Source organism: Vidua macroura, chromosome 12 (assembly GCF_024509145.1).
Source record: "Vidua macroura isolate BioBank_ID:100142 chromosome 12, ASM2450914v1, whole genome shotgun sequence".
NCBI classification, from domain to species: domain Eukaryota; kingdom Metazoa; phylum Chordata; class Aves; order Passeriformes; family Viduidae; genus Vidua; species Vidua macroura.
The window spans coordinates 12738315-12753043 of NC_071582.1; the positions used below are offsets into that span (position 1 = coordinate 12738315).

Consider the following 14729-nt stretch of genomic DNA (forward strand, 5'->3'; position numbering starts at 1 on the left):
AGCAAACTCTGGGATGGGCTGTCTTAGCTAATACACTATTAGTTAATTAATATTGGATGACTAACCCCTGAGGTTCAGGCTCTGCATCTTTCTGGGGAAAAAATCAGACAAAGAACAGCAGTTAGGGAAAGAGCTTGAAAAACATGTAGTGATGGGACACAATTACCAGCTATGGTTGGGACTGAGGAAACATCTCTTTCTTGAAAGTGCCTGTAGTACTCAAGAATAGCTCAGAAACTAAGGGATGGAGATAAAAAATATAAAGCACCTTTGTCTACCCAAGGGATAAAAAGAAAATCACAAGTTGAGCCCTTGAACAGTATGAAATGGGCTGAAAAAACATAATAGCTCTGAAAGTACTTTTATTTGCTCTGGGTTTGAGTCTTCAGGAAGCCATCACTTCACATTTTCAAGCTTACCTCTACCACCTGGAGGTTAGAATTTTCATTAAAAAATATAGGTGAAGGTGCTCCTGCAATCATCTGACTTCACCTGTTTAGCCCTTCAAGAAGATCCCTATAATGGCTGAGGGTAAGTGTGATGAAAAGGCAGGATTCCATCTGACCTGAGGAGAGATGGGTCTTCAGCCTCCAGTCCAGGCATTATAAAAGGTAATTACTGCCTCATTATTAGTAGTATTACTAAGAGAAAAGCTCGTCTCCTCCAGGCAACTCTTGCAGAGTCGGAGGCCTGGGAGGTGCAGGGCAGGGGGGCCAAAGGCACTGCCAGCCCCGGGGGAGCACCTTGGGTAGGGTGGCCAAGGCACATGTGCCTTCACGGTGGCCCAGCCTCCACGAGCAGGCAGCTCTCAAGCAGCCGGTCACAGTGGCCAAACCATGGCAGTGAAACACACCTGTCCTTGGGATCAGGGCCCCGAACCCTTGTCTTGGATGTTTGATTCAGGGCACGTCTTTCTACGCCTTATTTTGAGCGAGCCCCAGCTCGCCCCCCGCGGCCGTTCCGGAGGCTCCTGGCGCCATCTCATGGCCACAGCGACGTCCTGGCGTGGCCAGCGGGGCGCTGGGCTCTGCACACCGCAGGGCAGAACCCCGTCCTCCTCACACTGCCCGCTGCTGGCCAGGGCTCTGCTCACGACCTAAGTCATTCTAAAGAGACCTTTATCTCATCTATGGTGGCGTCTTTAGCAGATCGAGACATTCGTCCGAATTCATGTGTGTGAACAGAAGGACCATACCCCTGGTGCATGTCGGTCTTTTTCAACCTTCCTTTCTACAGCAGAGGAGTCCAAGAGTGTGGGCTGGAGGAGCTCGGTGCCCTGCAGCAGAGCTTTAGTCTGCAAGTCCAGCAGGACGTGGCTGCAGTGTCCAGCAGGACAGCTGGCCCCGTGCCCCAGCTCGCCAATCCGGACACGCTGCGGGACTGGTGTTTAACACCAACCACAAAAGGCTTTTAACACCTGCGACTCTTCCCCCAAGTGCCCTGTGTCTTCTCAAGGCAGACCTTCTAAAAAGACACTTGGTCCGGCTCTGAGGAGCAGCAGGAGATGGAGTGTCCCCTCCTGGTCCTCGAAGAGAATTGCACTTCTGACAAAAACTCAGTGAAACGCTGAAGAGATTCACACATTTCATGTGTGAAATAATTTTGCAGCAGAAATGGCCAAGGTGAAATATGTGGATCAGGATGTGAACTTTTCCAAACTTATCAGTGTTTTTATCTCAAGCTGCCCTTAAAACCACATCCCCATTGTCTCTTCAATCTGTATTACTAAAACTCCACCTTTTCTATATCATTAAAAGCATCCAAGACCTAGTAACAGAGTGGTTGCTCAAGCATGAGTTAGTTCAAGGCTGCATGATGGGGCTGCAGAAGTCAGAGCAGAGCCACCTCCCCACATGGGTATGACAATATTGACTCTGAATATTTCTCCAAGTTGGTGCTGGCAGGAAGGATAAGACTGTTGACAGTATTTCAGTATTTCAGCACAGAGGCTAAAGTATCTGTAATCCTGAAAATGCTGAGAAGCACCATGATGTTGTAGCATGCGGGACTCTACCTCCCAAGCATGTCACAAGCATGTCACACCCAGAAGAAAGAGCCATATGAATGTCAACAGCCACAAAGCCAACATCCTGTGTGATGTTTTAGCCACTTAGTCTGTGACTGACCTAACTCATTAAGCATTTTGTCCTTACGTGGAAAATGTGCCTGAAGTTCAGAGACATATCCTCTGTCACTGCCACAAACATGAACCTCTTGTTAACTCAAGTGCATCTTACAAACAGTTTTCCCACTCAAATACCTATTTGAAGACATGGAAGTGTCACAGGGTTCACTAGGCAGAACATGGGACACACTCAGAAGCCTCTGACACTCTGTGGCTGAGAGGCTGGGAGGGCACAGCTGGGCACTGTCTCCTTGCATCAGTCCCTGGCTGAAGCCAGCAGCTTGTTCAAAGTGAATGGGAGAGTGAATTTTCCTCGTGACCCCATGAGCCACCTATCAAAGTCTTTATAAAGCAGAGTCACAAAACAACTGCACTGCAGAGAGACACAGGGAAAGGAAACTCTGGGAGGAGTCTGTGAGCGGGAGACAGCAGCAGCTCCCCAGAGGTTGTGCTTTGTGAGAAAGGGCTGTGGCTGAGCATGCAGCTGGCTGCTAAGGCTCCTCAGCAGTGTCAGATGAGAGCTGTGCTGGCTGGCCTCCTCTCACACCTGGGGGTTTGTGTCACTCAGCTCCTGCGACAGCCCAGCCCGGCTGCTGCCCACGTGGCAGAGCCTTGGCATGGGAACTGCACAAGGACTGGCTCTGAGTTGGAGCTGTAAGTGTTGGAGCAGAGAGGCTTGTGCTGCTCCAAAGGCTCAGAAATAGCAGGGGTTGTTAAAGGTGGCTGAGTAACCAGCTGCCATGCTGATCCCCCTGCTCAGCCTTCCCCTCTTGTTCTCGTGGTCACAACAACATAATATTGATACGAACACACTACTGACACAACACACAAGGAGATTGTAGGAAGCTGCTCTGGAGCAGACTGCATATCCTGTCCTTGGAAGGTCCTAGCCCAGGGCAGCATCTGCCCTGGAACCTGCAGTATGCAGAGTCTGTCATGAGCACATGAATCCTCAAGAACCCCGAAGAAGACACTGGGACCCCACAAATTAAACAAATGTGAAAGGGTAAGCAGGCTCCCCCTGTTAGTGAGCCAACATGCATTATGCAAACAGTCTGATTCTGCTCTCACATCAATTTTGCATCATTCCAGCTCATGGTTTTCAGTAGCTCCTCTCAGCTGACATCTATGCAAGTGTCAGAACAAAAATAATGCTCTTTTTCAGTCATTTCTCTAGAGCAAAATTTGTACCACTGCAGGCACCAAGTCCATGTTTCTGTTCTAGACACATTCTGAGCACTGAAATGTAACCCAAGAAGGTGGCATCTGGTACACACAGGTCACCCCGGCTCCAAAGCCCCCAGGAGCAAACTGCATGGGAAGTGAATGACAGGAACAGAAGATTACCCCTTCACTGGTTTTCTGCAAATCTGAAGAAGTGTTTCTTGTGTCATTGCCTGCGTCCCCAGCATCAGAGCTGCTCTTATTTTCTTCCTCTTTGCAGTCCTTATCATCTTCATCTCCAGGAGATTTCCGTGACTGCTTGGAGGATTTCTAAAATGATCAGCAACAAAGTTAAAATTAAAACCTGAGGTTCAGCCATAGAAAGACACTTCTGAAATGTATGTGGAATGCAGTCTGATCACGCATTTCCCTGTTCAAGGTGAATATTGGGGAGGGGTTGAAAAGCATTTTTCAGGTGAAGTAGCTGGAGTTGCTGCCACCAATGAAGGAAATTTCTCTGAAATTCTGTGTTCAGCACAGGTTGGCAGCTCAATTGACTGAAAGACAGACACAGTAATAGGAGCTGGGTATTAGTGCTGGGTCACCTGTAGGTTTTGCTAGTTAATGAAACAGATGGTGCCAGCTTGGCAAAAGTTTTGATTAAACACAGAGATGTAAAATGAGAATAACATTAGCAGAGCTGCTTTCCATACTTTTTTTTTTTTAGTGCTGTCAGCTTTAATATATTAACAGTAGAGCCATGTGGAACCAATACATCTTTTCCTTTACATCCCTTTATGTTATGCAATTCTACAGTACAAAAGGATAAATTGTGGCATTAAGCCACCATTTTCATAACCCTCTGTTTGCCCAGAGTCTTCTGGAAAGAAGATGGTAGACCATACCTGAATTTCTGATATAAAACACACAAAAGGGGTGAAAATACATTTTGTTTGGTGGATCAACCACAAAAATTCACACTCTCCCCCAAACTGTGCCTGGATCAGATTGTTTGCTTGATTCTTCTCATTTCCATTAGTTTCCTATTATGTTGCTCCCCTTCACTCCAGGTGACAAGTGAGAAGTCTATCTGAACCCAAAGGTGTCACTTCTCAGGGGATTTTGTCCACCAGCCACCGTGAGACAGACACATTGCTCTTAGCTTCCTGATCTACACTGTTACGTAAGATCTTAACAGGGCTGGTAGGTACTACAGTGCAGGTCTTAAATCTACAAATTGAGCATCCTACTCCCTGCTTAATGAATTAGTTCTTCCACCTTCCCATTCTGTATCCTGGACTGAAGTATTTCACACTCAGCTACAAGAGGAGCAGTTGAGCACATCTGACCCTACCAGATCTTTCTGGCAGATGGGAGGGGGAAGCTTCAATTCTCCTGGACAGGAACCAAACCTGAACTCATGACTCTCAGGAGGCCCACTCCTAAGGACTTTTTTCTTCCTCTTGGGGAGAGACCTGTCTGAGATGATCAAACCTATCAATCTATCTTTGCATGGGTTTTCTTCCCAGCCCTTCTGATCTCCTTCCCACAGTTTCACCTTCTTCTCAGTGTGTGGGCACTAGAACTGGGCAGAGTATTTCAACTGGTGTCTCACCAAGGCTCTCTACAAAGTAAGAGCACTCCCCTTTGCCTATTTGAGCACCACTGTCATGGTATCAGAATCAAAATGCTAAAGGAGGAAGAACAAATTTCCATGAGGTGAACAGTATTCCAATTATAAATGCCCATGGATAACAACAGGAAAAGTCAGAAGATAACCTTTGAAGTGTAGGATTTTTTCCGTTTTGAGCCGGCTTTTTCATTCTTTCTTTTTCCTTTTCCATCCTCTTCTACCCGATCACCTTCCTCCTCACTGCTGGCATCTGCTGTATTTCCTCCTTCTCCTTCAGTTTCTGATGAGCTCTGTTGCTGAATTGCCTTTAAAATAACAACAACAACAACAACAACAATAACATCAACAATAAAAATATCACTAATACCTATTACTGAATTTTTATTCTGCACTGAAGATAGAAAGATGGAAATGGACAGCTTACACTTTAATTGATATAGTTAGGAAGAGCTCGGGTTATTTTTGCAATTATCAGGAAAAAGGGCTGCAAAGGCAATTCTCTCAGTCACCACTTGAACTCAGTTTTCAGATGCAGATTCTGGGATAGCGTGTTCGGAAGGGTTTACACAGAAACAGAAGATCCAATAACAAAAATGTGTTTGCTGGAGGAGAACTAAGGGCTGCTCAGTGGAGAGACCTGGCATGTTCTACTCTGGGAAAAACTACTGAAACTTTCAGACTTTGGCTGCAATAGCAGAGACTTTTTTTGTGAGAGAAGATGGCTGTTACACTCCCCTCAGAGGGCAAGATCTCTGTGTTTTGGAAAAGCAGACCCTGACCAGCAGGCTGAGCACTCTTTGACAGCCCATCTCCCACAGACTATTCACTGGATTTTTTTTAAAATCCCCAAGTGTATGCAAAACATGTGTAGGGCTGAAAATATGAAACAGGAACTGAGAGAGGCAGCAGCTTTTCTGCAGGTGGTCTGTATCTCTGGCTTGTAGTGTTTTGTGATAATAATGTAATAGGTGTTTGTCTTCTTTTGGAGGCGATTCCTGCCTTCAAAGGACCACATTTTTTTAATGAGAAAAGTTCTTTGTTTTATACAGCCCACCAACTACTTTTCTCCCCCTCCAGCTATACTGACTTTCTGCTCTGGACACCCAACAGGGAGAGCTGTTGTGCAGCAGCAACTGTCTCCTACCAGCAGATTAACCCTCCACCTCCTCACTCCTCTTAGCTTTGGCACTGCCAAATGTAAAAATCAAAAGTGCAGTGACCTTAAGGTCTGTGTAAAATACATGGAGCCTGATATAAAAATAAACAACAGAAAGAAGAAGTCAGAAATTATTCATGTTTGTACAGGAGTAAATAAAACCATCCATTTTTAATTTAACTAAATGTGTTGCAGAATTTTCCACTTCACCACCCCAGAATGTCACAGAAAGCAAAAGGCTCTGCAGTATGATTAAAGTTCCATTTGTCACAGAGTGTGAGACCACAGTTGTTCTTTACATTACACAATTACCAGAGCTGTGAAACTTTCTTGCTCCATCAAAACCAGAACCTTACACATCACTCTTAAAATGCTCACTTTGACAAGCAGTAAAAGAAAACACAAGAAAGATAGGAGCAATAGGTGTGAAAGTCATTTACCTGATATCCAGTAAACTTTACTCCAGGGTTGTTTTCTATTTCCCACAGGCCTTCATTAAATCCTTTTCGCTTGTTCGATTTCCCAAACTTATCTTTATATTCTTTATATGGGAAAAGGTCTTTGGGCCCCAGGAACGCGCTGCATTTTAACAGAGGTAACATTCAAAAAAGGACTTAGCACTCTCCTCTTCAAAAAATCATAACATTAATAGTGCAGATGCTTTCCCTAGTGTTCTGTTCATTCAATCATTTCTTTTCTAGTCTTATTTATTTATTTTTTGGTCACACTGGCTTTGAGTTACTGCTGTGAGTCTGATTTAATGGATTAGCTCACCATCCTGATGTTTGATGTAGTAAAATCATGCTGGGTATCTCTAGAAACAACTGAAACATCTCTATTTTATTAACTACTGCTGGGAACTGGCACTTGAACAGTTTATGAAACTGTTTATGATATCATTGCTTCTGATAGCAAGGGACCAAACTTCCAGTCCTAGTGTTATAAATCCAGAAAGGCCTCAAAAATGCCACATGAAAAGTTCAGCATGTAAGGAGTGCCTAGGACCCATGAGCCAAAATTTATCCCTCGTACTATGGGATAGAAAAAGCAGTGGCATTTATTATTATCTATACTTCCAGTAAGCCTTTAGAGCTTATTGGGAGCTGCTTTCTTGGAATTAGCCCCCCACATACTAAATTCTGCACAAACACAATAAAAATGCTCTTTCCCAAAAGTCTTATAATTTCATATAAGAACAAAAAAACAATGGATGAATATAGGCAGATGAGTAATACAAGGAAACAATGAGACACACAGGGTGCTTGTGGCCAAATAGTTTTTTAGACAGCACAGCAAAGGAGGGATTTTGTGCTTTGCTGCTGCCTAAGTCAGCTACACACTGGGCCAACTAATTTCAAGCACCACAATGCAGGGAAAAATAATTATTAGAAAAAAAAAAGAGTGATGATTTGTCCTGCTTTTTCTACACATATTACAGTAAAACTCTAACTTCTTCTTAACTCTTAAACTGAAGGAAGCATAACTTTCTTTTTGTTGGGTATCTATATCTACTGTATCCTGCATTGTGACACTGAGATTGTAACCACAAGTTAAATTAAAACAATGAAGGCAAAAAGAGCCCTTCATTCCCACATGTAAAGATTCTGTGTCATCAATGACCAGAGCTGAGCAAGTCCCAGTATCCTTCACCATAATCACTGTCCTACTTTCCTGATGATCTCTGCAATTTATGTTAACTCTGGTCTCCATTACTGTGGGATTGAGGAGCTCCACCATGTCCATCACATTTATTGTTGCAACCTCACCACGACATTGGGAGTCTGCCCTTTTTTGCAGATGGGATTCTGAGGCACAAAGATTTGTCCAAGGTCAAACTCAAACTGATAGCAGAGTATAGAGGGAAAACCAGCTCTCTTCAGTCTCAGTCTAATATCTTAATCACAGGATAATATTTCTTCCTTTCTGCAATCATTATTTCAGATTAATGCCTGATTTATGCCCAGCATTTATGAATGTGCAAAATTCCATTCACCTAAATCATCCCACTGGCCGAGCAGTTTGCCAGTGCAGAGCTGAGGTTGCTAAAAAGTCATCAGATGACAAGTCCCTGAGGAAAGAGGTTCTTTCTAACTCCACATGAGACAGCATGGGATCCACACTCAGTTGGATATTGAAAAATATTTTAATTATATAATTACAAAGCCAAGAATGCATTTCTACCTGAAAGCCAAACAGAGATTTCCAAACTAACAGATGTCATGTTAATATTAAATGTACACTAAATAAATTATGTTATCTATGCTTTTGCTAATACGTGGAGATATCTCCTTGTTGTCAAAAATATAAACAAACAGTTCTAACACAAATAACAAAGGAAAACTGTATGAAACTTAGTATGAGCTACCTTAACTTAGCTCAACAGTAATGTATGGAAATGTTTCTACAGCCTTTTATGTAAAGCAAATACTGAAAAACTGTCAACGTCTTTGCTTGAAATGCATTCATTGCCACTGGGAGAGGATAAGTTTCTATTGCTCTGATATAAAACTAAGGAGCTGCAATCTTCAGTTCATTTTTAACAGTTAGGCTTTTACATTCATAAGGTAGGAACTACAAACTGTTTTTCTGTTTCAGATGCTACAGTGAGATCACGAGCTCACAAATCAAAAGAGATTATCAGTTTGGGATTCACTCATTTTGGAATAAAAGTGGTCAGTTTTTTTCTTAAATGTTTCTCAAAAATGATGTTTCCATTTAAAAAATAATTACATTTTGGTTTCTGATTTGAAAGCATTGTAAGTTTATTTAAACTTTATTATTTTCAGATTATTTTGTGACAGTAGTAGTAGACTACAATATATCAAAACATCAGGTTGTTTCATTCTAGCAATGAAGCTAGAAAAAATAGAAGAACTATTTTAACTAAAGAGAGGCTATTATGAACCTTATAAAGCAGAAACTGCCTTTAAATATTCTTTTAAAAATAAAATGTGATGTATGAGCTATGGAGCTTATAATATTCTGGAATAACATTAAAATTCAAAAATAAACAGTACATTTTTAATAAAGCTTCAAGCCTCTAACATTGAATTTAAAATATCAGAATTTAGTTTTTTTCAGTTTTAAAGGAATTCTAGAAAACATGTTACCTGCAAATGGGGAAGGAAAAGTTTTAAAATTACAATATTTTGCAAAATGGAATGTGACTTATTTTTTAGCTATCTCAGACATAGTTTAAACTAGAGACATGTACATTATAATATTGAAACCCTGTACCTTGGAGCAATTATGATGAGACCTAACTTACCTCTTGTGCTCTGATTCCTTTCTTTCCCTATCAGCTCAGCCAGCTCAGTTCTTCTATCACTTCTGTGAGCTCCATCCTACAGCATCCCAGCACAAATCTCCCAGGAATGCACATATTTTAAAGCTCTGCCTGATTCTCTGGGCTCTGCTTCTTTTCATATCACAAACTACCAAGCGAGTTCTCACACAGGACACAAGCTCAAACATGTCCAAACACAAGAGCCTGATCTCTGCTATCATGGACATCCAAGTCAAAAATATTTGCCTCTGCCTCTGAGTTCAGGGCTTTTTCAGACCCTTTAATGAGTTCATGCCAACACATTTCTTTACAGGATACACAGGCTTTTATGTTTAGCTCATGGTAGGACCATGAAGGCAGCACCATTCCCAACTACTTTCAGCTTTCACTCCCATTTGTTAATACAAATGAGTTGGGCTTGCAGGACCTTTCTCTAGGCTCCCAATGGCTTCAGTCAGTATTTGTTCCAATGAAATCAGAGGAAATGATGTTAGCTGCAGTGGAAAAAGGCATTTCCAAAGGAACAGGCAACGCTCATTCACTTACGTTTCATGAGTCCCAAAAAAGAAGATGGGGTACTTATTTGCTGGAGGCTTGACGGCTCCTTCAGGAAGTTCATCAATCTGTAAGACAGAAAACAGTGGAAAAAAGATTATTCCCAAAAGTGGTGTCCCTCATGCAAGAATGCCTACCAAGCCATGGAGGTGCTAGCACAGGTATCCTGCAGCCCTGGAAGGTCCCACTGTGTGCTGGGGTGGGGAAGGGAAGACAGCTGCTGCTTTTTCAGGCAAAGTCAGCATATGAAATACTGCAAGGAGACAGCAGAAGACTCAGGAGCACACACAAAGTTTTAATGATTTCATTGGCATTATAATACACAAAGGCAATAAAATAAACTCTGCTTAATTTAAGTGTTAACTTCAGATGCTGCCTCATCAAAGGCATCGAAACCCAGAGGGTAATCCTGCCTGTCTCACACAGCCACCTCAATAACTTCTGCAACAAATGGGGAACAGATGGGACTCTGGGACTCTGCAGCTGGAAACCAGGACAATCTCCCAGTGGTGCTTCCTGTGGTGATGGTGATACAGAGTGTAAAATGTGTAACACACGCCAGGGAGGAGGGCCAGGGACTCTCCTTCCCCTGCAACACCCTGATAACTGGATTTGGTTACCACTCCCCTCTCTACCCTCTCTCTTCTTTCACGTTTTAATCCTGGCCTTGTATTTCTCATAGATACATGGATAGAGCTGCAGAGCAGTGAAAGAAGGGATGCTGAGGGTGTTCTCCTGAGGTAGAGCTGGTATTCAAACAAACACTCAGGCTAAGCAGTGCCCAGACCCCTTCTCCCAGAGTCTGAGAGCATTGGTTGTGAGGCAGGAGGTGAGGCCCAGGACTTAATCTTGACTATGCCTAATTTTGCAGTCCTCTGCAACAGAAATAAGAGAGTCCAGGTGCCTACCCACATAAACCAGAAACACAGCAAAGCTTTAAATAAGATCCAAGAGCCTGCCTTCCCAGAAACGGCACTTCTGAGCATATGTGGGTGTGAAATTAAGTGTCCAGAGAACTCTCTGGCTAAGAGAGAGCTTAATGAATCTAGATATCTACAGGGCAGCACCAGTGAGCAGGTGAATGGCCTGGTGCCTGGTCTAAGGCAACTCAGTCTCAACATAAGCATCCTGCCAAATGTCACTGCAACTGAGAGCAAAGTGCTGACATAACAGTGCTATACAAAATCTGCTCCTCAGCAGAGCAGGGATGGAACCTGCACGTTTTCACTCAGGAGGCCAGACCCACATGTGCTTTCCTTCTCTTTTCTTGCTGAAGGATCCCTAACACTGAATTATTATTGATTAATAAGCACCAGATTGTTTTCAAAGGATGTCCTCTTTCACGGTAAAGCATCTGCTTGGCTACATAGCTTTCAAAGGAGTATGAGCTTTGGTAAGAATTCAAACCCTTTTGGTCTTCCTGCAAGGACACCCCTTGGGGATGGAGAAACGAGAGCCACATGTGGAACTGTAACATCACAAGACTCTGTTCTGTAGAAGAAATGGATGTCTATCTTTTCAGTCTAACTGGAACATTCTCTGAAGCTGCACCAAAATCTGGAGATCTGAGAGCATTTCCAAACCATTCCCTCGGGGGTGTGTATGGTGGGGCTCTGGCACACTGGGTCATGTGTCCCCATGCACCCACCTCCCATCACAGTCTGGAGGAGACAATCTGGGATTGTCACAGGTGTCACATGTCTTGTGGGCACAGCAGTTACTTCTTTCTTGTACTTAACAAAGCTAATAATTTGATAAATAAAAGGAGAATCTATTATTTAAATGCACATAGAAGGAAAATACGCACTGGTGGAGGATGAACACGTGCATTCCCTTTTAGCTCAGCTGTGTGAAAGGAGGAACTGAAACAACAAGATGGGCTTTTTGGTGTCCTCTTTATCATCAGGACTACACAGAAGAAAGGCTGCCGAAGATATTACTTTAGAGCTCATCATTTTCTGACATTAACTATTTGTTTTTCAAGAAAGTGCCCATAAGGCTGCTATTTGCTCACAGTACATTATTAGACTTATAAGAGTGATAAAAAATCTGCAGGTCAAAACCACTGCAACTCCCTTTCCAAACTGATAGCAAGTCAGGGAGATACTGCATGTCTCCAAAGCATTTTACACCTCCTTCAAGATGGAAGTACCCACATGTCAGAGCAAAAGGCTGTGCTGGCAGTTTACCAAGTACAGGGAGAGGTAACACACCTCGACTGTCTGGATGCCATAGCCATCCTCCTCTTTATTGCGACAATGAAGATGTCCAGATACCAGACCCCAGAAAAATGTGGACTTCTTTGACTGAGACAAACAGTGTCTGCTGGGACTCGAGTGCAAATCTCATTTGGCCACTTGAAACACGGCGCCAGCTCTGGGCTGCATTACAGAGCAGCACAGCCCAGTTACTGCCTCAGCCCTCTCAGAATCTCTCATGAAATAAAGTAAACAGCTGTAAATGATCAGAAAAGGGAGGGGGGAGAATGAAGACATGCTTAGTAGGGAATGCTGATCAGAAGGGATTGGGGATCTTACATCACACAATGTGCTATGCTCTAAAGCAGTGAGTATCTCCTAAGCAGTATCCCAAGTGGAGTTAAGCCTTCTGTCTTATTCCCAGCACTTAATACTGTTAGCTAAGGAGCAGCACCAAATCAACAAAGGAGACATCTGTCATGCAGCTCACCTGCTCCCCATTTTGTGGTATATTTCTTTATTCATCCAAGTATTCCTTCTGACTATGTATCATCACAGGAAACCATAAAAAAGCTTTTCATAGCTTTTGGGAGTTGGCATACACATACAAACACATGCAGTATAAATCTGCACCAAACAGCTCAAGGAGAGACTGTTAATGCTCCCACTCTAACATTTCACTCTGCAGCTGAGGTCAAGACTTTTCCTGCCTTCACTGATATTGCTGTAAGCTCCCCAGCTCTGGGGCTTATGTTGCTAGTACTGTAACAAGGTTGGATATAAACTGACAGTGTTATCTTAGGGCCACTGAACTCTGCGGCAAAAACTCCAGGGAATTTAGTGAAGGATGAGACCCTCTCTGTCATTAGGAAAGATCTCCTCCTCTTTTACCTCTTTCACACAAATCCCTGCATTAGAGACTGTGAGAGGAGAGTTTTGCCCAGTCTCCCTATTCCCAGTAAAGCCACCTTTGCCCTCGGTGAATGTGGAGTCCCTTCGTGCTTATTTAGCTGCAGAACAACCCCAGCACTCCATGACAATTGCTGTTTTGTTGTAGCAGAAAGCAAGCAGTACAAGCAACCATACTGCAATCTCCTGCTGCTGCACTCAGTCACAATTTATTCCCATTCTACAGGATGTTTTGGTTAAATTTGCTGCAGATTTGGATACTATATTTTTCCCCATATCAGCAACATCAAAGAGAGGGAGGGAGAGAGAGGAAGAGAGTGAGCGCATGAGCACAAGAGCAAAAAAAGCATTGCTGCCTTGAACCAGGAACAAAAGAGGAAAGAGCACCCCTACTAGAACACAGTGTTGTAGTCACAGAAACCTCAATAATGACTAAAGCATCTGTCTATCAGAGAGTCAGACTGTGACTGTGTTTTGCTCCTGGAAGGAAACAAACAGATTCTCAAGTACCCGCTATAACCTGCAATCAAACACGAGCTCCATCCCTGCCTGAAGCAGAGAAGGCTGGAGCTTACTGCCACAGAAATCAGTGTGAGCAGTGCATGGCGTGCAAATCTGACATGTGCATCAGCAACACCATGGGCAGCCGCTTCAATTATGGCTAAAATTAAAGCAGGTGGTTTCAGATTTCGAGTTTTATCCCCTTAGCTCCCGTTGCTGTCATCTGCTTAATGAATAACAATTGCTTTCTTTTTGCACAACCTCAGCAGAGCTGCACTGCCCAGCATTTGTTTGCCAACCAAGCAGCAGAGCTTTAAAGATGTAACTGCAAGGTTTTTTCCAGTAAACAAATGCCAGGCTTCTAGGGTCAAGAACACTGAACAGAAAATTCAGCTCGGTCTTCTCCAACCAGAGCAGGGCTTTATCAAACCGTGTTGCTAGTGACTACCAATGTGGAGGCAAGAAATCTGTCAGGATCCTTACCCTGTAGTTTACTGGCTAGGATGGGTGTGCAGCCCAAGTATTTTGCTCTCGGTGGTGCCGAGCAATCGCTGACTTCTCGGGGAGCGTTTCGCACTGGCTGCCAGGGTGGGTTTGGCAGCACTCGCGCTGCAGCGCTCCCTTCCCGGCTGCCGTGAGGTTGGGGACCCTGGGGAGCGAGGCTGGACTGGCGCTGCAGAGCAGAGCCCAGCGACAAGGACAACAACAGCGGCTCCCACAAGCACAAATCATCCCCGTGCCTGCCTGTGGGATAACGTGGCATATTCCTGACAGGCTGAGGAGCTGGCTGGGAGGGCTGGTGCAGAAGCAGAGGAAGCTGCACCCCCTCCCGGGTGCTGTGCTCTGCAGGGCTCTACGTTCCCTGCAAAATGGGAACCATGTCTCTGCGAGACACGGAGACAGCGGCACGCTTTGTCTCTGCCGTGCTTGCACAGCCGCTTTGGGCGGGCTGATGTCACTGCAGCGGCCAGGAAGGGGCTGCTCTGCCCACCAGCGCAGCACGGGCATCCCAGAGGCATCTCCTTCCAGCTGGAGGGGCAGCAGGTGTCATGCTTTATGGCATCACAAAACCTCCGTGCTGTGGATAAGCTGCTGTTCAGAAGCAGGAATTCCAGGCTGTCGGGGTGGCTTTCCACCAGACCCTGTCCTACTGCTTTCCAACAGAATTTTACACACAAAAAAAAAGGTATTATGCAAAAATA

At 44.0% G+C, this 14729-nt stretch overlaps 1 protein-coding gene across 1 annotated transcript in view; it reads right to left on the reverse strand.

Annotated features, from left to right (window-relative positions):
- Positions 1 to 14729, reverse strand: part of HDGFL3 (HDGF like 3) — a 39076-nt gene that overhangs the window by 5618 nt on the left and 18729 nt on the right. The window contains exons 2-5 of the mRNA XM_053988038.1: positions 9911 to 9987; positions 6519 to 6657; positions 5069 to 5227; positions 3473 to 3619 (exon numbers count right to left, since the gene is read on the reverse strand). Coding sequence (XP_053844013.1) covers positions 3473 to 3619; positions 5069 to 5227; positions 6519 to 6657; positions 9911 to 9987 — 522 coding nt within the window. The remainder of the gene's footprint in view (positions 1 to 3472; positions 3620 to 5068; positions 5228 to 6518; positions 6658 to 9910; positions 9988 to 14729) is intronic.